This window comes from Phoenix dactylifera, chromosome 2 (genome assembly GCF_051530095.1).
Source record: "Phoenix dactylifera cultivar Ajwa chromosome 2, Ajwa_hap1_PhDact_Kaust_v1.1, whole genome shotgun sequence".
NCBI lineage: Eukaryota > Viridiplantae > Streptophyta > Magnoliopsida > Arecales > Arecaceae > Phoenix > Phoenix dactylifera.
This window is the reverse complement of record NC_143191.1, coordinates 49,845,896-49,869,292: the sequence shown is the minus strand read 5'-3', so window position 1 is coordinate 49,869,292 and position 23,397 is coordinate 49,845,896. Positions and strand designations below refer to the sequence as shown.

Genomic DNA, 23,397 nt, shown 5'->3' with positions numbered 1-23,397 from the left:
GACTAGATCTGACTTCCTCTGGACCAAAACCCATTTTGGAGAAAACCGAAGTAACCTAAAGACGAAAGAGACGGGAAAAAGGAGAAAGAAGGAGAACACCCAAGCTAACACAAAGAAGAAACCTAGGGGGGAGTCGCCGGAAATCGCTCCGAGCACCACCGGCGAGATTCTGTTGAGAAAGAGGACGAAGGTGGAGACGGCGAAAAAGAGAAGGCAACCGAACAAGACTCCTCTTAGGGCTGGTTTGGGGGGGGTTTATATAGACCCCTCTAACGGCCCAGATCGGCGGGTTCGGTTTCCACCCCCCGTCTGGATCACGCCACGTGTCGGCCTCGGAAGCCGAAACACCGCATTCATTCCGGACCGATGCCTCGAGCGCAGAACCGAGGCGCCGTCCCATCGGATCTCGCAGCATCATCATGGATCCGCTGCGCCAGATTGCTCCGAAAGGCGAGCAGATGCCGCCCCCGCTCCCTTCATTTAAAAAGCCCCAGGACGCGTGGAGCGCCGATGTAATCTTAGCCTCCCAAATCCCCGTTCGACCGATATGAGATTAAATGCATCCGACCTCGAGTAATTAGCCTAATCCTCGATCCCGGACTACCGGCTCGGCTTTAAATCCCGAGCGGCTGATCCAACACCCTACCTCAAGGCGATCGACCCAATAAATCTCCAGATCACACCACGTGTCCGCCTCAAGGATCGACACAGCATACTTATCTAGGGAAGACGCCTTGACTATAAGATCGAGGAGCCACCCCATCGGGTCCTGGGACCCCATCATGAGTTCGCCATACGAAACGACCACGAAGGGCCAAAAGGCGCAACCCCCCATTATGAATACTTCGGGATGCGTGAGGGCGCGACATAATTCAACTCTCCTCGATCTCAGTTACCGTAATAAAGACTTCTACTTCCCGCGCCCGAGCTCGCAAGCGGCTCGAACTCGAAAATCGGGGGGTAGTGTTGGGGGAGCGCAGCTTCCCCCCGAGTGCATGAGAACCTTGCCGTCAGAGGATCGGATGACGGCCGACCTCGGGCGGCCGAGCTCGGTGCCCGACCCCGGAACATCTGACCCGAAGAGCTCCCGACCTCGGAAGTCCGCCCTCGCCGCCCACCTGCCGCGGTTGCATCCTGCCAAAGTCTGGTCAGGGGCCATACCCTGCCACCGCCCCCGGCATTTAATGCGCATGACCTCTGCAAACCCCCGACTCACTCAACAATTAATGTGTATCTCCGACTCACTCAACAATTAATGTGTATCGCCGGCTCACTCAACAATCAATGCGCGTGGCTCTTGTTATCTACGGATCCTCAATCCTCCACGGCAAATCGGCTCGGCAGCGTTCAGTCAGCCGTGACAACTCTCTGATCCCGGCCTCACCTCCGACATCGAAGCATTAATTCACCTGATCGCGCACCAACTCAAGCGACATGCTAAGCCGTACGGCGACCTCGCCCCATCACATCACAGGTAATCCGACCCCCCTATAAAGAGGAACCCCTCCTTCTCAATGGGGGGTTGAAGGCAGAAGAAAGGAGGCAGAACGCTTCTTCCTTCTTCCTCTCTCCCAAATTTAAACCCCCTCTAACTTAAGCATCGGAGGGCCGGCGCCGGAAACCCCGGCCACCGGCTTTTTGCAGGTCCCCCCTCCACGGAGGACGCCGCTCGCCGATAGATCGCCGCCCGCCAGAGTTCGCCGAAGCTTTTCCTCCTCAGTCGACGGCCGCACCCGGGTCCAATTTCCAGCAACAGTTTCCATTGTACACAATTCTAAAAACCATTATTTGAAAGATTGTTTAGGTGTTTTTTGTTATAATCACTCTAGTATGGCACCAGGAGCAGTCATTGTTTGAATAAAAAATCTTTCTAAAATTTACATTTTCAAGTTGGTTTGGAAAATATCATTGCATTCTATATATAATGATAAGAACGCGTTACAGTTTAGCTGTTATTATCCATTTTACTGCAAATAATAGCTAACAACCGCCTTTCTTTTAGTTCTAACATATTTTGTTTTGGCCTGATTTGAGCAAATATTATAATGATAAATTTCAGGATGTTACAACATATTACTTTTTCTACTTCATACCAATTTGAAGCAACACTAGATGTATTTACTTTTGCATTATTTGTTAGAAAAAATATAATTTGCATAACACTTCATTTCAAAGGTTTTGCAAGTGTTATAAAAAGAGTGAAAAGTGAACGTGCATTAAAAGTTTTTTAAATGCATAATTTCATACCAAATTGTAATATAAATATAAAGTAAGTCAAAAATCTCATATTTCTATTTCGTCGTATATTCGCTTGTTTTGTTATAATATTGTAAGACAGAGACAGAATTATATCCTCTATCTAAATAAGTCCCAAAATTATATTATATATTTAATTTATTTTAATTTGCTATATATTAAAAACTATTTATTATTTTATTTTTAATTTATTTTTGAATTTTGGAACCTAAAATAGAGAGGAAAGGAGGGAGAATATGGAGTCCTAATCCTTTACTCCCTCCCTCCCTCCCTCGCCCCTCCTCTAAGTATGGATGCCACTAGCTTCCCATCAACTCCACCCTGGTCTCCTCCTCTCCCTCTCTCTCTCTCTCTCTCTCTCTCTCTCTCTCTCTCTCTCACTCACTCACTCACTCACTCTCTTTCTCTCTCTCGCACCTACCACCTCAGCTGGATTCTGCCGCTTCTCCTCCCTCCCCTTTCTATCCATGTCATATATTCTCCCTCTACGCTCCTGCGAAGTGCAAAATTTTGTTGATATTAGATCAAGGCTGGTTCAAATGCGGCCAGACCCGACATATTCTCCAATGTGGCATGGGTACCATTTTGTATATGGATTTGGGCTTGGGATGCTGAGTTTTGTTCTACTTTTATCTTAACTAGCGTATATCCCGCTCGCTGTGCATGGTGCAATTTTTTCTTCTTATTTTTTTAATTATTTTTGAAATATAATATAGAATAGATAAGTTATAATAGATGACATAAATATAATAGGATATAATAGATTTAAGAGCCCAACTATTTTTTTAAATAAGGATTGTATCAGTAATATTGTTAGTACAGGTCCACATGGCGAATGAAGAGCTTAGTATAATTTGAGCCTCCATTCTAATTATATATAATTAATAATATATGCAGCAGATAATAAATTATAATCAAATAGAATAGATATAAGAATCGTATATGTTATCCAAAATAAAGAACATATCAAGGATATAATAATATGGGCACGTACATGGCAAATGGAGCAATTTGCACAAGCAAAATCTCCATTTTAGTATTAGACATATATAAATATATAATAAATAATAAATTATATAATCAAATATAATAGAAATAAGATCTTTTTTATTATCCAAAATAAAGATATTATTAATGATACCATTAATATAGACATCCATGCGGCGCATGGAGAGTTCTGCACAAGCAGCACCTCTATTTTAATACATACATACATGCGCGTGCGCGCGCGCACATATATATATATATATATATATATATATATATATATATATATATATATATATATATATATATATATATATATATATATATATATATATATATATATATATACAACAAATAATAGAATATATAACCAAATAGTATTGCCATAAGAGCTTTATTTATTATCCAAAATAAAAACCATATTAATGATATTGTTGATATAAGAATCCATATGATGAGATCTGCACATGTAGAGCCTCCATTTTAGTATATTATATATATATATAATAGATAATAAATTATATAACTAATTAGAATGGGTATAGGAGCTTTTTCATTATCCAAAATAAACATCATATTCATGATATTATTGATACCGAGATCCAAATGATGAATAGAGAGTTATGCACAAGTAGAGCCTTCAATTTATTATATATACTAGCATATAGCCTGCACAATACACAGGATGTCTTTTTTTATTTAGAAAATATTCTACCTCTAAAATATTATTTATATTAGTTACATAGTTTTTTAAAAATAATATATATTTTATTAATACATAAAATATTTATTGTATTAATAAATTATTTATTAGTTTTTGATATAATATAATTTGTTAATATACTATTAAAAATATTAATATTCTAAAAATATTATTATATTAAAATACTATTAGTATTATCAATATTATTAATTTTATTAATTTTTAAATAAATAGTTTTATTTTCAGTTAATATATTAAAATATAATTTTCTAGACCTGCCGCCCACTGTACTCCCCTTCGAAGCTATCCACTGCAGTACTGTAAATTGTCAAACCATAAAGAAAAATTTCAGTTTCATCTGACCCTAAATTGGCAGAACTTCATCTCAACAGGCTTTTTACCAGGTGAGAGAATAGCTTATACACAGTTGGGTGTGACACTGGTTGGACAAAAGCATCCCCGGCCGTTTTATTCCTTTCATCTCTCCCCTGCTCCTCAACGCTGTTCGGCCTCATCTATGGGCGTAATTTCATGTTTCTTGTCATATATATAGAAAAGATCGATGAAAAACAGCATAGAAGGAGCAAAGAAATGGGGGGTTTGTTCTAAAAGAAACCATCTTTATGTTCTCTCTTTATTAGAATTAAGAGTTAGCATATTTTTTTTTTTTTGCCTCTCTTCCTCCCTTAATGATACATCTCCTCCTCCTGGTATTATTAAACATTATTAAGCTTTTAAAAATATTACTAATAAAATATTATTTTTACTCAAATAAATTATTTCTATTTAAATACTATAGTATAATTAATATTATTAATTTTACTATTTTTATTAAAATATTATTACTTTCGATTACTATATTAAAATTTAATCCCCTAGACCTTCCATGCCATAGAAGAAGCATTCTATTTTTGTACCCAAAGAAAAGAAAAAAAGTAGTTTCCATCGCTGCTAAAGCTGGTGGCACTATCTGTAGAATAGCACGCTATGCAGAGTAGATCAACTGTGCCGATCTAAAGTCTAGAACAAATGCTAAGGCCCTTTATCACTCCTTATTAAGAAAGTCAATTCTCATTCTCCTCTCTTTTTCTTATGTCATACTATCTATCACTCCCCACTAAAACTCTCACTCGCTTTTCTTTTTTCTTATATCATATTAAATGAGACACAAAAATCATCATATAGGTAGCATGCTTGATTCTTACTAAAATTCAAAAATCAACATTCACTAAAAGATAAGATTTACAATCGCTAGAGAATAAAATAACTGTTCAAAAAAATAAAATAAAACTAAAAATAGAATTCTAAACTCATTAAAATTAATGACTAATTAAATAGAAATGCATGTAAGATTTGGCAATGAATCCCAGCACTGCTGCCGCTCCCGACAGCAGAGTGCCTGCCGCTCCCGACAGCAGAGTGCACCCGTTGCACAAAAGCAGCGCGTACGTATAAACCTTTAAACTAATGAAAAATGGCAGTATAGTCCACATCAGATGAGGTAAAAAAGTTTGATCCACGGCCAACGTGGCACATCATCACTTTGGTTCATCAAAAAATTTGTTTAGATCTCTGTAACTCGACAGTCCCACCTTCGGTTGGCTCCACCTAGTCGCCTCCGCACGCCTCGCCCATCCGGTCGGTGTACACCATCGTCGCAACTCCTTTAAATAATGTGTGATGGGACCGGGATATATATATATTAGATTAGATATATTAGCTATATATAATACATAATAAATCATATAATCAAATAAAATAGATATTATCTAAGGACGGGAACCATGGAGTATGTCCGTCTCTTCCAATGTTTGGGCGATGGTACCAGCAGCAGCAACTCCGTGTTCCCCCGTAAGGCTCAGGGTTCGATCCTATTATCCCTTCACGTCGACGGAGAAGAATTCAACCATGAGAGGAAATTTGCCAGTGATGGCTGAGACGATCCATGCTCCGACGCGCAAGAAATCTAAGGCCCGGAAGCAGGACAGAAGGTAGCAAGGAGAGGCACGTCAAGGGGAAGAGCATTTCCAGATGTCCTCTTCCGCAAAACCCTAGCTTCCATTTCCATCTCTCCATGCCGTGGCGCCGCCGGATCGATCCGTCTCCGGCAAAACCAAAGCTTCATGAGCGACATGGCCCTGCGAAAGCTCCACATCTCGTTTTTCTGAATATATACGTATTTGTTCTTGTAATTTGGGCTATATACCATGCGTGCAATTATATTTATGCAGGTAGATAATAAATGAAGGCATTTGGAGTGCTTTGAGAGCCGCACAATGAGTGATCCTAAGTTATATACCTATACTAAGAATGTTTTGAAATCCATGTAGATAGATGAATAGAATTTGGAGTGCTTTGAGATTTGTGCAATGGGTGATCCTTTAAGGTTACTTTGAGATTTGTGCAAGTGGATGAATGAAGTGTTTGGACTGCTTTGAGATCTATATGATGAGTGATTCTGAACTACGAGCCATGTTGATAAGGATGGGTGGGGGCTTAGAAAGGCCAAATGAAAGGATGAATGGATGAATAATCATTCACAACAAGAGAAGAGGATGGATAAAGTGAGCTACAAGCTCAAGCTGTATCATATATCAAATAGTTTAGTAATCACAATCTGTCCTTCACCATCTACCACATAGTCTATTTATACTAGTCTAAGCATTAATCATGCTCCAACTTACTAAGCATCCATTACAATTCCCAAACCCAAAATAAATGCAGCTTCAACTTACTAAGCACCCATTACAATTCCTAAACCCAAAATAAATACAAACACAACTTACTAGAAATTAAAGAAATAAGACTTTGACTTCATGACCAAAGGTTGCTTCTTCTACACTACATCATCCTCCCCGGGTGAGAAAGAACTCGTCCTCGAGTTGTCATCCAAAATCGCTATGATACGCCAATATGTGATGCATATGAAATGCAAGAGGAATGTAGAATCTAAACCCATAATTCAATTTGGCTTGCAAAAATGTCGTGTCCATCTTTTGCCAATAAATTCCAAAGTCTGGTAAAGCCTCGAACCGTGACCAAAGATCCTTGAGAATATCATCTTCAATTGAAAGTGCTATGAATATCTCCTCTTGATATAGGATCTTTGGATTGTTATTAAGGAAATCACTCAATAACTTTCTGAAATCAAACGAACCCTTCAAGCATTTGAACTCATGATTTCTGAAAGATGGAGTTTGGTTCCACATCATTATGTTGAAATAATCTCTAAGCTCTTTGAAGCATAGTTCTCTACATGTCTTATGAAAGACTTCATTGAAAAGGTCTACTCCTTGAGAAGAGAGTAAGAGCAAGTCCTTACTCTCATCCAAGACAACGACATTAGTATCACGATAAATTTCTTCTAATGACAAAGACAAATGCTCTGAGAATATTAGACTATTATTCTGAATTTGTTCTTCATCTGGATAAACATCATATACAGGTGGAGAATTCCAATCCACACAACATTCTTCTTTCTTAATGTCACAAACATTTTCTTGAAGATTGAAAATATTTGAACTATGCCAAACTTCATTTGAATCAAAACTTAGAGTTGCAAGCACTCTATAGATCATAAGACTTTCACCTTCTTCTAGTTCAACCTCCACATGCTTAATGTCACCTTCTTCATCATACACGGGCTATTTTGAGCTATCAAGGTCTTCTTTTTTCATAAGATTTATGTGAACATCAACCTGTTTCTTTGGACAAGTGTAGTGATAATGACCAACCTCTCCACACTTGAAACAAGAATTAGATTTATTGCCACGATCATAGAAATTTGAATTAGTACCCTTACCATGAGAAGAGTCTCCTTTGGAGGGTGGGTAAAGACTTTGTACCTCCACAATTTCTTCCTTCCACTACGAAAAAGCTTAGCCTCTACTTTCAAGGTTAGTTGATACGCATCATTGAGTTTCCATAATCGATGCATTTCTACTTCATCCCGAATTGGAATTCTTAGACCTCCAACATACCTCGCCACAAGTTGTTCTTCGGATTCTTGAAGATCATTGTGAGCCATTAGCTTGTAGAATTCTTCAGTGTAATCAATCACACTTCTAGACTCTTGACAAAAATTGTTGAATTGAGAAAAGACAATTTGAGCAAAATCCACCGGAAGGAATTTCTCCTTAAGCCTACATTTCATTTTCTCCCAAGAAGAAATCTTAGGCTTTTCTTTGCGAAGCCGCATCTCTTGAACTCTATCCCACCATGCTAAAGCATAACCACGAAGCCTTGTAGCAACAAGCTTCACTCTTTGAATCTCCGGTGTCTCCTTGTATTCAAAGAATTTTTCAATGGCGCTAAGCCATTCAAGAAACTCTTCGGGTTGAAGGCGACCATGGAATTCCAGTAAATCAATCTTCAAAGTGTCAGAATCACGATGGAACATCCTTTCCATTCGTCCTCCATGATTGGCAAATGGATTCACATCCGATTCGTCAATAAAAGACCCACAGCTTGAACCACCTCGCTCATTACGAGCTTCTTGGCGTTCAAGACGCAAAGTAAGTTCTTCGACTTGTCTTCGAAGTGCTTGAAGTTCATCATCCCTTTCGTCCCTCATTTGGTTGCCACGTCGTCCTCTACCTCCTCGTGCCGCCATGAGAAGGAAGAGAATAACCCAAGAGCATAATCACAAGCTCTGGTACCAAATGATAAGGGTGGGTGGGGGGTTGGAAAGGCCAAATGAAAGGATGAATGGATGAACAATCATTCACAACAAGAGAAGAGGATGGATAAAGTGAGCTACAAGCTCAAGCTGTATCATATATCAAATAGTTTAGTAATCACAATCTGGCCTTCACCATCTACCACATAGTCTATTTATACTAGTCTAAGCATTAATCATGCTCTAACTTACTAAGCATCCATTACAATTTTCAAACCCAAAATAAATGCAGCTCCAACTTACTAAGCACCCATTACAATTTCCAAACCTAAGCAAACTTTGAGACTTGTGCAGGTGGATGAACGAAAGGGTTTGGAGTGCTTTGAGATTGGTGTTGCGGGTGATCATTAACTGTGGGCTATATGCTGAGGATGCTTTAAAATTTATGCAGACGGAAGAATGCAGAAGTTCAAAGTGTTTTGAGATCTATGCCATGGGTGATCCTTAACTATAGGCCATATACTAAGAATATTTCAAAATCTCTGCAGATGGATGAATGAAGGAGTTTGGAGTGCTTTGAAATATGCACGGTGGGCGATCTTTAACTACAGATCATATACTAAGATTATTTGAGATCCGTTTATAAGTGGTTTGGAGTGCTTTGAGATGTGTGCCATTGATGACTTTTAACCATGAGTCATCTACTAAGGATGCTTCGAGATTTGTTTCGCACGAAAGATTCTTTAAGATTCTACCCTATTTAATATATGTGTTCTACAACCGCTTCATGATATTTGCTACCATATTGTTGACGGCGAAGATGAAGAAAAGGGCCATTTTGGAATAGTTTCGCAAGCCGAAGGATCGGTTTGAGACTTTTTAAAAGAGCGGGGGATGTCTTGGAGAAATTATAATTTTTCAAAAATTTTTGTTGGTCTTGTATGCAAGCTGGCCAAATGCAACCAGATTAGTATATTGTCGGATGTAGCATGAGTATCATCATCTTGGATTTGGATCTGGATTTGGGCCCATCGCTTGCTTCCATTTTTGATGAGGTTATTAATTATTTCTAATAAATTTGCTTAGAAAGGCAAAATAAAAGATAGTCATGATTCGACCATATTAGACTTGATTTGCTAAGAGTTGGGCATGGACACGACCATATCAGATTTGTTGCCACCCCTCCCGAGCAGGCCATAAAATTTAGGGCAGGACTTCTCATCCTACGAAACACGAGAATTCGAGGAAGATAGGTCAGGGTCATCCGTCCTTCCGTCCGTCTCCATCATGGCCATGTTGGAGACGGCGACCATGGAGTATGCCCGTCTCCGTACCAGCAGGAGCAACTCTGTATTTCCCCGTAAGGCTCAGGGTTCGATCCTGTTATCTCTTCATGTCGACGGAGAAAAATCCTTCCATGAGGGGAAATATAGGGTTGAACGCTGAGGCAATGAAAGCTGCGATGGGCAAGAAATCAAGGTCCGGAAGCAAGAGGGATTGGAGGTGGCAAGGAAACACGGCAAGGGGAAGGCCAAGGCATCCTCTTCTGCAAAACCCTAGCCTCCGTTTCCGTCTCGCCATGCCGTCGCACCGCCGGAGCTATCTCTAGCAAAACCCTAGTTTCATCAGCTCCATGACATATCTCGTCTCTTCTTCTGGTTGATGTTGCTCGGATTCAAGTTGATCAAGAATATCGATTGAGAGATCCATGTATTTCCAAATGTACTCTTACAATGTGTAAGAAGAATATCTGTAATAGATTCATTTGTCGTGAATATATGCGTACATTTATTTTTATGTTGATGTTGAGTTTTTATCCTGAGATTCCTTCTCTTATTATCATTTTGTGCCATGTTTTTGGGTCATTTCTGCCGTTGCATATACCATGGATGGTTGATTACCATCAAAGATATCGGATTTAATATTTTTCACTTTCTTAATACCTATTCCCGAGTTTAGGAATGAGGGGAGGGAGGATATGGTTAGGGGAGGGGCCAGATCTGGATAAACAAATATGTTGGGAAGAATTTGAAGCTCTTCTTTTGTGAATCTCTAGATTTTCGGATGCAGGAGAAGGATCTCAACCAAGATGTGTGATGGCTGCAAAGAATATATCCTGAAATCTTGCTCAAAATCAGATTAGGCATGGTAAAGGAAATTATTGCATTTGGAGATTTGGTGAATCCTCTGAGCATTAGCCATTGTATTCTAAGTATGGGCTGATTGATTGCAATAGGTTCAAAAGTACTACATATTTGAGGAAGCTAGGATGAGAAATATGGCTTTGGATGCAGATGCACTGAATATGGAAGCTAACCTATAGAAAGAGAGTTCAGGCCTGGTAAGTATAGAATGCCCCCAGATAGAGTATTCAGGCAGCAAACAAGGTTGCTCGTCGTCTCTTCTTTATATGGAATAAGGCTGATAAACCTTGTCATGGTAAGTGTGAACTGGTACATATATAACAGAAGGTTCACTTCTACACAGACTATCTTCATGGTGAACCAAACCATCTTACCTTGAATGACAATTTTTGAAGGAAAAGTTTTAAATAATACACCCAATACTTCATTCACAATTCCTGATTAAGGGAACGATAAAAAGTAATTGTTGGAGATAAATTACAAATTTAGCTTCTCCGATGCATCAAGAAATTGGAAGGCTTCATAACTGAAAAAAAGCAGTGCGAGGTCTGCACATATCACCAAGCTGTGCTTCTGTAGTTGTCAGGGGTTGCTCAATTGAATAGGGCTCTTCAGAATTTTCAGAAAAAAAAACTCTCCCAACAAGTGCTTCCAGTAAATAATATGAGGAGTTACAAAGTGGAGGAAGCACAAGAGCATGATGAATATTTGAGGATTATCTCACAGCCTATCATGGTTAATTCTTTTTATATTTGGAAGAGATGGTTATGGTAGCAATAGCAGCTAAAACCTTCATCCGTACCCTGATAACTTCTTGAATCCTTGAGTTTGAACTTATTTGCAATTTGCACATCAGAGCATAATTCAGGTAATGTTTTCTATGTTGCCGTTGCTGCTGCTACTTTTAGTTCTTTTCCTTTTTATTTATGGTTCATGCACTCTGCTGCACGAGTCCACATGCGATGCAGTGCACTTATCAGATACAATTTATGGTAGACCAATCGAGTCAGGCATGAGTAGCCATGTTGATCTCTATGCAGCCATCAGAGGTTACAAATTATCAGCATAGATTGAACTATCTTCCTGTTTTTATATATTGTTTAGTTATCAGTTTAGATTGGACCGTATTAAGTCTTTTACAATTAAATGCAGTTCGAGGAGATAGGTGTCGATTCTCCATCACAATGGAAATATTAAAAACAATAAGAGGGAGATGACTTACTGAATTCGGGAAAAAAAGGCAAGAGACACAACCGTTTATTACAGAGATGGTGGTTATATTTCTTAAATTCTAAGGTTCCTGAGGGGTTAAGCAATTTTCAAGTGGAGCATGCACATCTTTTCCATCTCTTGATAGCCATGAATATGTACATTTGCCCCCGCTTTACCTTCTTACTTACTATTATGCCTCATACGTACAGTCAGAAAAATTGATATTCTGACAACTATAGTTCGATATTATTGAAACCAAAACCTGCAGCTTAAATTCACCGTTTTGTAACATACCATTTATATTCTATTACAACTAGGAAACTAGGACCTCTGATATAAATTATGAAATCAAATGCGGGCACTGCATATATGGAGAAGGTTTTGACAAGTTAGCCAGCCTTACCTCTTTACTTTATTTATTTGTTTTTTCATATGCTTTTGGTTGTTCAGTTGTGAATCGTAGTTCTGTTATCTTAAATTCTTTTTGGTCCTGTGGCTTTTGCCAAGGTACGCATGTCCAATTATGTTCCAAGTTAGTATTTGACGTGTTAATACATTGGAGGACATTGTGCGAAGAAGGAACACCACAGCAACCTTACATATCGCATTTTTATGTATCAAAAGTTAAGGAAATTTCCTGTTTAGTCATAGGTTTTGCAGTTATATTCTAAATTAATTTTTTTAGTTTAAATAAAATGCTACATTTTGTCCTCTGATTTTTTTTTTTAATAATTGAGGGAAATTATACATGTGATGGTCATCTTTTTTCTGACCTTTCTTTTTTTAAAAATTAAAAGTAGCAGGTCTACATATTGATATGCAATCTACAAACATGAATGAAGTTGCTAGTTAAATAATACTTATGATATATTGGATGAATCCTTAGGGATCAGTCATTTGAAGGCCTGTAAGAAGTTAAAAGGCATGTGTAGTTCATAAACATGTAAAAGCCTTAGTAATCAACCTGATGTTAAAACATGGATAGTCATTTGAATCCTTAGGAATCAACCTGATGTTAAAACATGTAAAAACCTGACATCAACATAACACATGAGAAATTAAATAATACTATATCATTACAGATTAGAATGACCGACACGCATAATTCTTCAGTTTGTTAGTGCATATGCAGCTCCTTCTTGCCATGTGGCTTGTCGTATCACATTCACAGCCACCTTCTTTAGTTCACCACCGCAGTTGGAATACAAAATTCTTGAAGCAGCAGTTGGTCTACTTAACCATCAAACAGTGCTTCTAAAAGATTTGTTGCCTGCAAGTCATTAGTGCCGTTCCCTTCAAAAATATCACAGGCAGCAATTTCCTTTCTACTCTTCCTCTCCTCGATCACAGATTCAATTGAATCTGCACAATAGTTCCTTCTAACCTGCTTGAGAGGTTTCTCAGCTACGGTGAACTTGTTTCCCTCTCGGCTTCTTTCAGGAAAGCCTGCCCAAACTGGAAGGAAGCCATGCTTAGGGGATTACATAGGAAATAAAAACATACCAGAACATTGCCCATTCACTAAGGCATGGAGCTTAAACATCTTAAATATTTTAATAGTAAGATGAGGCCACAAGACATTGATAGCTAGTATTTAAAAAAATCATATTTTATTTGATACTATTGATGGCTAACCATAAAGAATTCGGAGACAAATGTTACAGGACCAGCATTTTCCTTAACCCAGGCAAATATGCAAATCAGTCTCTTGCCTTCCTTACATAGTCAGCTTTTCCAACTAATTTAACACTATCTTAGACAGCCATAATCCACATACATTAAGTTTCAGCAAACTTTTACCCAGCCAAATAGTCATTTGGTTATCTTATGTCTGAAATGTATAGTTGGTCATGGCCTTTGGGAAATTTGGAAGGATAGAAGTGATCAAATTTTCTGAGGAAATGGAAAGATGTAATTGTGCTATGTATGCAAGATGAAGGAGCAAGATATGGTGGAATTTTAGGGATGAAATGTGTAGGCTGGTATGGGCAAAAGCAGATTTGACCTTTTCTGGATGAAAACTAAAAAAAAATAACTAATTGATATGCACGATGGCTTCAGAATAGCTCTTCAATTAGCTGTGAGAAAATTTTGGTTAGAATCTGGTGTTCAAGGTGTAATTTATTACATTAATAGCAGAGCTGTTTGGCCAGGCAAGATGAAAGACATTAAAACAGATATTGAGCTTACTGGAACAGTTTGAAGCAGTATTCTAAAGTGCAGTGCATATGGTTGCATATGTAGATCCACTCTTGACTGCACTGAATTTCCTGTGTGTGGTTAGCATGTTAGGCATTACCACACATGAGCCGAAAAGGCAATCCAATTAATACTATGCAGCCGAATATTGATTATCATTATGCAGCTGCATATAAGGCTCATTTAGCATTATGGGACCAAATATGTGGTCCACTCTTAGGTGGCCTATGTAGATGGAGCATGTAAAAACCGATTGTTAGGTTGGATGTGGGTTTTGACTATGTTATAAAGCTATTAGTATTAAATACTAAGCACTGATTGTTGTTATTATTATTCGTACTGATATTATTTATCCAGAAAATATTGCAACTATTATTCTTATTTTGTTGTATTTAATGTCTTTTATTTATTGTTTTATAGATAAAAATACTAATTGCGTCCGTGCTATGTGGTCACTTGACTATCCTACCAAAACACTGGTTTGAAGAGGAGATGGCAACATATATACCAAGGAGACTTACTTCGGAAGACTACCTGGTACAGCTGCTTCAATTGGTTTACAAGGACATCAAACAATGATGTTTTGAGAGAACACAGCATGGTGTATCTTTCTTGTTATGGTATTTTATTATCCTTTGGGCTGAATTATTAAAAGAATAGTCAGCAACTATTTTATATATACCTCTTCATAGAGCTTGCCTTTGATTGGAAAACAAGATGAGAACACAAGCAGTTTCAACGGGACCCACATGGTAGTTGGTTAATCTAGTGCAGTTGTGGGACTTAGGATTTAGTCCTAGGCTATTGAAACAATCAATATGTTATGAACTGGTTTCAAGCATGCAGGGAACTAAAAAGGAAGACCAAATAATAAAATACGATGAAAAAACTAAAAAAAATAAATGATCGAACAATTCTTGTCAAAATCTTACAATGCATGATACATATCTTATGATCTGGGTCAAATCGCCCTAACCAATCTGGATCTCATCCTTGGATTAGGATCAGTTATGACTTAGGATCATAGGAACTAGATTTGTATAATGGATTATACAGTTCCTTGGATCATAAGTCCAACTTGATCATGCTTTTACACAAATATCATCCCAAGTCCATTTCCTATAACTTTAGCTAAATGGCTTTTAACAGTATCTAGTCACTTGGGCTGTCAAAGTGGAGGAAGCTGTTTGTGAACAGCTCATCGGCTCGAATTCAGCTCAAAAAGGGCTCACTCAATTAGTAGATGAGCTGAGCACAAGCTAATCTTAGCTTGCTTGTATCTGGCGCAATATATCTCAAAACACATTTGATCATTCTTGTTACATATACTAATTATAAAATTATATACCTATTATTTTGAATTACTGGACTTCATGGCATTAACCTCATCCTAAGTTGCTCCTGAATTGTTGGATCTCATCTTTAGAGGTCTTCAGCCAAATTCTGATATCATTTTCCTTACCCAACTACCTTACTCTTTTCCACTCTCTCAAACGGTGTAAAAATAAACCTAGTCATCATCCTTTACAACTTAAGATGTTGCAGCCATTAGATCTTTTGATCTAATGGCTGAGCCTGTTCTTAGAAAGAGAATGGAGCAAATGCATGCTGGTCCTAGCCATCTTCATCTCCACTCACCCAAGATTTCCTCTGGCTCTTCACCACTTCCTCCATCACCATGTTCGCTGCCTTCCATTCTCAACCTCTCCTTCACCTTGTTCTTTTGTTCATAGTGATTTACATAGCCTCTAGTCAATGCTAACCCTCTTTGTTCACCTAACGGACAGCTGCCCACTTCGTCAATGAAGCTATCCACCACCTGGCATTTTTTTTTTTAATTTGAGCCTGACCAAGCCAAGCTTAAGCTAGTTTGTCTAATAATCTGAGTTAAGCATGATTTTCCTAGCTCAGTTACACTCAATATAGGCATAATCTATTCACAACTGAGCTTGAGATGAGCCTAGCTTGCTCATGTTCAACTTGTTTGCACTCCTACCTATCACTAGTAATTCTTGAGTACTAAAGTTAGCAAACCTGTTATAGGAGTTAATGGATTTACAAGTAAGAAGTGAACATTTGTACTTCTATAAACAAGGTTGTGTATAGCAAACGGTCCCCTTAAGGCTACAGGACACCAAATTGCCTTACGCGCTAGGCACCAAAAAAGTGCTTGCAAGATGCTAATTTAAAAATGTTCAAAAAATATATTAGAAATAAATATTATATGCATTTGAAAAAGATACAAACATTATAAGATTACTTAGTCAAGTTTCAGCATCAAAAATCTTACTTCACATCTTTCAAAGTATCACAACAAAGTATCACTCCTTATGCCATGTTTTTAAACAATCAGATATTGGACATCCTTTAGTAGCTTCAAAATTCAAATATGATAGTAAATACCACTTTCCAAGACAAGTTTGATGTTTTCAAACAAAACATAATACCAAAAGGTAAATCATTGAATAACCTAGAGTAGCCCTTTTATTTTTAAGGACTTCAATATACCAAAATAACTGTCAAAATAAAGCTAATAAACTCTAGAACAATGGGCAAAAATTGGATAGAAAGAACACTAATGGACATTGGAGAGGCACTTGCCTAAACACCTCTTGCTTTGCCCTAGGCACCTGCCTAGGCATCTCCCTTGTAAACTTGCTTCAAGGGCCTCCTTGCCTCACGTGAGCGCCTAGGCAAGTGTTGAGAGTGCCTTTGATAACACTATTTACAACCATATTCTAAAATCTCATCCTTGTGTTTCTAAAACCTTCGTTTTAAATGAATAATTGAAGTTCTTACCAATAAAAAGGGATAACTGAATTGAGAGGTAGGATATAAATATCTTTAATAATCAAAGAAAATGGTTGATTCTAAATACATACTATATACGGGTCTATGATGGTGAAGATTAGACCATATATGCATGGCCCCTTATCCTCTATTTACCTATTTTATAGTTGACTCAGATTTCAAATTCTTACAATTTCTTTTATACTTTTGATATTTTGAAAAGAAACTAGAAAAATTAGAAAAAAAAACTTACGGTATGCAGCTTAATCCATGATCTGATTCAATCTAACTGACTCTATGATTTATGACTTGATTTCAATATCACAACATTAAGGAGAATTACAAAATATTACAGGGACCCTTTTATTTTCTTTTGGCTAAAAGCAAGTTTAAGGTTAGCATTTTTGCAAAACTATGACCCTATAGGCAAAGGCTCCTCTTGAATTTCATTCTTTTTATATAACATGAGGCTTTAAGGATCTGATATACAAATGAAACATGATATTCCATACTATCTGAGTTTCTAATAGTAAAGTATTCTTTTTGCAAATGATATATTGCACTGCAGAGCAAGTTACATTCCTTTGTAGTTTCTATCACATATTTGAACTTACTTCTATTATTAATGTAAAAAGGCATGACACCATTTTATATGACATATATTGAAGCTGCGCAGTGCACATGTTAAACTGCAACCATCACAAATATATACAATGACTTATGATCTTATATTTCTAGAGGTTAGTTAAGACTAATAGATCATGTCTATAGGCTAAATGTTTGAAAAAACAGAATATGTGGTATATATCAGCATGCTAGTTGTGAAACTTTTAACAGACATACTTATTTTCCATATAGAGCTTGTAATATACCTGAATTATGCTGCAAAATAAGTATATTGTGCAAACACTGGCAGGATGTTAGACACAACGTGGTAATCCTTGATCAAACGTAAGCACTAGAACAATTGAATTATGGTCTGGCCATGGCACGATACTTAGTTATTTGGATAAGAGATGCTATTGCCTAGCCTTAAAGCAAGCAATCAACACATTCAAGTGACTCATGCTCTAAAAGTACCAAGCTTTCTAGCAACAAACTCCTAGTGTGGTCTAATAGTATTTGTGCATTATGGACCCCACAATGAGTACATAGGTTCACCATTGTATCATGATTCCAACCACTACATGCACATATGAGGAAGCATAGCTCAACTAGAAAGTATGAGTCAACATAGTGGAAAGTTTACCTACATTGACTATCCCAAGGAACATAAGGAATGGTAAACCCAAAAGAAAATTATCAAGGTTGTGTTTGGTTACAAGATGAAAGGTGGCATAGCCATAAATATCCCCTTGAAGTGCTTCTATTTCTAGGTTAAGTCTAAATCATATTTCATCAGAGTTATATAATTGCTGGTAACCATTGCAGGTTAAGTGGAAATGCTATTTGGTCAGAATAAGGGTTAACTTGAGAATAAGCTATTAATAGGGAAAGGACCTTTTAGACAGGATAAAGTTAGCCTAGTTAGATGTGTTAATGACCCGTTGACCAAAATAATGACTTCTTGGCTAATGCTTCATCTTTGGCTGCGTAAATGGATAAACTCCACTTATCCCCACCCATAATCAAAAAGGAGCTCAGTGTTTTTAATCCCTCATGAAGCATTTTTAAGACAGCATGACGATGATCAAGAATATGAACATTTACTCAAGCCAATGTATTAATAATTCTAGGAGGATTGACTACTCAAACTGCTAGGATTGATGTGTTTCATGTTTCCAGATTGAATGTGTAGGGGAAAAAACCTAACCTAGACGTGATCTTCGATAGGCTGGTTTTTACTGATGATTAATTGATTATCAATAGATTTTGCAATGTCTGATTGTCAGTGTGTTGAGTTTGATTAATATAAGTTCAAAGCCCAAGGGTAAACCCAATAAAGAGACAAAGAAGAACTAAAACTAGATATTACAAAGTCAATGCTGACTTGGAAGAAATAAGGTATAAAAAGAAAAGCATGACCTCCATGATTAAGAGAAGCAAATATTCAAGCAACTACTTTGGTTTAAACAAGTACATGAGAACAAAATTAGTTATTGCAGACACATCTCTAACTTGGGAAGATAGGATTTAAAAGAAAAGGTATGAACTCCGATGATTAAAAGAATCAAATATTTAAGCAACTATTTCATTTTAAATAAATATGATCAAATATTTAAGAAAAGGTATGAACAAAATTAGTCATTGCAGACACATCTCTAACTTGGGAAGATAGGATTTAAAAGAAAAGGTATGAACTCCATGATTAAAAGAATCAAATATTTAAGCAACTATTTCATTTTAAGCAGATATGATCATTGTAGACTCTGTTGAAAGTCCAACAATTTACACAAGATATGAATTAACAATGGCAAACACCCTCTACTGCATTATCAACATGACTAAAATTGTGACCAATGACCCAGTACTCAATTCGTCCCGCATGCACAGGTTTTTCATAAGAAAACTTAACTAGTGAAAAAGCTTTCACCCTCCAATTCATTAGGAAGCTAGTTCTGAAGCCGCATTACCAACCTCTTGGTAAGCAACGATTTATACATGTCTGCCAACCCCCCTAAACAGCAACAGCATGAAGGACAATGCTGAGCTGTTGGTCCTTAATGCTGATCAAGGAAGCCTCCTATAGGTGGATCTCAAAGGAAAAAGTTCAATGATCCTGATGCAGCATACATGGTTGGTATGCTGCCAATTGTCATTCTATGAACATCCATTACTGAGAGGGAGATTACGAAGAACCCCAAAAATGAAGAGATTGATAAAGAAGCTAAGAATCACTAGAAAGGTTTTGCCAAAATGTGATTACTTCCGATCGCTAACATGTTCAGATTTGATTATGCAATTCAGATTTGCATTGCTCCATTCTAGTATAATTTTGTTTTCACCCTATACACGTTAGGTTGAAGCAATGAGTAATTTCATCAGAATTTCCTTCTGAATTTATTTTGGTAACTGAGTAACCGTCACTTTTCACATGATTATATCCACTGGATGTTATTTGTTCCTATTACAGTTACAAAATCTCCTGTCATAAAGAGTATCTTCTTCCAACCTCATTTGATATAAAGTAAAAAAGAGGAAAAGATTCTTATTTGTCAATAGAAATTTATTCCTATCTAAGTCGCAAGACCTCATGTCATGAAGAGAATTTCTTATCATTTGGTACCAGCTTCTTATTCCAACCTCACTCCATTTGATACAAGGAAAGAGGGGGAGAAATTATTATTTTCACCAGAAATTGCATAGAACAAGTTTTTATTAACAACCCTTGCCCGCTCTTGAGATCAAAAGCAATAAACACAATTTAATTCTGTCGATGTAAATAAAAAAAAGAATGAGATCAAGAATCAATCCTACCTCCAAAATGATGTAGAGCAATTGATGCTGCAACCGTAACATTGAGTGATGCAGTCCCACCACCATACTGCGGGATGTAAATAAAGAAGTCACAAATCTCGCATTCCTTCTCCGATAAACCCGTACCCTTCTCGGAAGCAAGACAGAAACCTCAGTAAAAACTAATGGAATAAATACCATAAATAAAAAAGGAGCAAACTTTATGCTAAAAATCAAGAAACAAGAACAGCACCTCGTTGCCGAGGAGGAAAGCAGTACTCTTCTTGAACGGATGTTGGGTCACTGAGATGGCGCCGTCGGTGATCTCCACCCCACAAATGTCGCAATCCCTCTCCTCCTAATGAAATCAAAACAAGCAAAGTGTAAACGAATTGAACGGAGAAACGAACCCTAAAGAAGGAAGGGGGAAGGGAGGGAGAGAGATGCCTTGAGGTAGAGGCGGGCTTGGGAGAGGGAGAAGAAGTGGCGAAAGCGGAGGTGGGAGGTGGAACCGTGGCTGCCGAAGGCGTTGAAGTCGCGGCGGCCGACGAGGACGATCTCGGAGACGCCGAAGGCGGTGGCGCTGCGGGCCAGCGTCCCCACGTTGTGCCGCTTCGCCACGTTGTGCACAAGTACCAGGCTCTCCAACGCGGCCGTCGGCGCCGCGGCCATGGTGGATGGTGGTGGTGGGAGAAGCGGCGGCGGCGGGGAGAAAGGGAGAGGTTGGACTCCAGAGCGAAAGTGATTTTAAACGAAAAAATTCTACATTATTTTCCATTTTATCATCAGGAAAAATAGTATATATAAAATATTATCATATATAAGAAAAATTAATTTGGAAAAAACGATAAGTTCGTCGACAGCAGGGTTCGAACCTGCGCGGGCAAAGCCCAACAGATTTCAAGTCTGTCTCCTTAACCACTCGGACATATCGACGACCGCTGCATGTCATTACTTGTATGGTGATCAGATGAAACCACTCGGTAACCAGACAGGCCGCTTAAGCTCTTCTTCTTTTGGGTCAACGGTGAAAGCAGTAAGCACGGCCGACGTTTGCAGGCTCGGTTAAAATTGGGCCAAGCCTCGGCTTTAGCTTTCTATTTATATATAGAATCATATATTACTAAAAAAAAATTTGTAAAGGAAGCCATTTACATATGTCAAGAACTAGAGTGGATCAATAATTAGAATACACATTATTTTCCAATTATGTAGATTACAAACCGATAGATCTTTATAGCTTGTTTAACCTTCCAAATCATAAGGGCTTGTTTAAACTATTAAAATTACTAAAAAATGTTCTATATTCTAGCACAAGAGGTAGACTCCATTTATTTTGATTAGATAAGTACATAATAATTAGCTAGACTCTTTTTTATGATTATTGGTTTTGATTTTTGGCTACTATTATTTTGAATTTAGACAAGGTGAATATATTCATATTTTTTGAATATTGCACGTACAAAGAACATTTTTATTCTCATATTACTAATCTATAATAGTTTCACTATTGATTCAAGAGCTTCTTTATGCATCATTCTTTTAGTTCAATTGGTTAGGTCAAGCTTTAATGAGGCACATTTTCAAATGTGAAAGTGATGCAGCTTATATTGACATGCTATTTTTGCTAACTAGACATTGCATGATGACAATTAGATAATATGATCCAGACAATTTAAATATTATTCCAAGTTCTAGATGTTGGAGGCTACTTGATAGCACCCTATGGCCATTAGAAGCATTTGACAACCAAAAGTCTATTATTAGATGCTAGACCTGCCATAAGATTATTTTTTTTTGTGTCAATTTGAATAGATTTAGCCCTTCCTTTTGTAGTATCTTAATGTCCAGTTAAATTCTAGAGGAACTTGTAATATTCAAATAAAAGGGTCCTAAAACTTATAAATAATTACGATGGATCTCAATTTTATTATTCAAACCTAACTAATGACCTTTGGAGGTTCTCTTCATAAGATTTTATGGATAATATTGTTTCAATATAAATTTTATAATTTATTTTGAGCAGCCACATGTAGCATGCACTGCCGACTCCACATCGTAAAGGTAGAATTCTTGAATTTTGAAGATGTTGACTTTAATTGAAAAGGGAGATTCAAAAAGAGTGTCCTAGGATACTTAATTTATTAGGTGATTCTTTTCATGCCCTTTATCAGTATTTATGCACATATAGTGCACGTCACCTTAGACAAAGTCCCAAATGGTCAAAGTAAGGCCCTGTTTGGAGTGCGAGGACGAAGGGAGAGCCAACTTGAGAGGAGAGAGAGGGAGTGACTCGGGATGCGTACCTAGGTGCGCCAATTTCCGTGCGGTGGGTGGGGTATTTCCCCAAACACCTGGTGTGGGGCCGAATAGTATAGGGGTGGTGGTATGGACTCTCGGAAGGGGGTTTCGGCTCGACCGGGGGCGGGGAAGGATGGGGGATATGCTGCGCAGGGTGTGGGGGGTGCGATGAAGGACCGGTCTTGGGCGGACGTTGCGAAAGGAACCGTCCGGCAGCCAGCTTGGTCCTGTCACCAGCTATCTTCCTGTGAGCTGGAGCTGCTGCAGAACAGATTCTCCGAGGTGGTGGACATCACGGAGGAGGAGTTGGAGGGTGCACGGGCGGAATGGCGGAGCACTGCGGTCATCGTAAGAAGCCTGGGGAGGACAGTTCCAGGTGACTGGATCGCGAAGGAGATCAGGAGGGTGGGTCGCTTGGACTACAGTGTGGAGTACTTCCCGCTTATGGATGGCTTCATTGTCTTTCGGTTTGCTAAGGAGGGTGACCGCGAAGCTGCAGTGATGAACGGCCCCTGGACGGTGGCTGGGCAGCTTCTGGCGATGGATAGGTGGCGACCAAACTTCGTGCCTGGTGCTGTGGGGGTGGGTAGGGTGGTCGTCTGGCTCCGGCTGCCACGACTACCTCTTGATTACTGGAGGAAGGAGACAATCAATAAAATTTCCGCAAGGGCTGGAAACCCACTGGCTCTAGATGGGTTTACGGAACAGGGTCGGAGGTTTGGTTTCGCAAGGGTGAAAATAGAGCTCGACTGCTCTGGCTCCCTTAAACCGGGGACGCTGGTGAGGGGAAG

General features: G+C 38.3%; 1 protein-coding gene and 1 non-coding gene across 3 annotated transcripts; both read right to left on the bottom strand.

Annotated features, from left to right (window-relative positions):
• Positions 1–12,852: 12,852 nt before the first annotated feature.
• Positions 12,853–21,076, bottom strand: LOC103716182 (tRNA/rRNA methyltransferase (SpoU) family protein). 2 transcript variants are annotated; one of them, XM_008804082.5, is made up of 4 exons: positions 20,753–21,076; positions 20,559–20,663; positions 20,327–20,453; positions 12,853–13,375 (listed from the first exon to the last, which is right to left on the bottom strand). In XM_008804082.5, exons 1-4 carry the CDS (start codon positions 20,975–20,977, stop codon positions 13,155–13,157), a joined length of 678 nt encoding a protein of 225 aa, XP_008802304.1. In that variant the 5' UTR covers positions 20,978–21,076; the 3' UTR covers positions 12,853–13,154. The 2 variants fall into 2 exon arrangements, with proteins under 2 accessions (XP_008802304.1, XP_008802305.1); XM_008804083.5 differs by having other exon boundaries at positions 20,327–20,393; positions 20,753–21,073.
• Positions 21,077–21,159: 83 nt separating this feature from the next.
• TRNAS-UGA (transfer RNA serine (anticodon UGA)) lies at positions 21,160–21,241 on the bottom strand. Its single transcript has one exon. It is a non-coding gene; the product is annotated as a tRNA-Ser (tRNA).
• Positions 21,242–23,397: the final 2,156 nt, after the last annotated feature.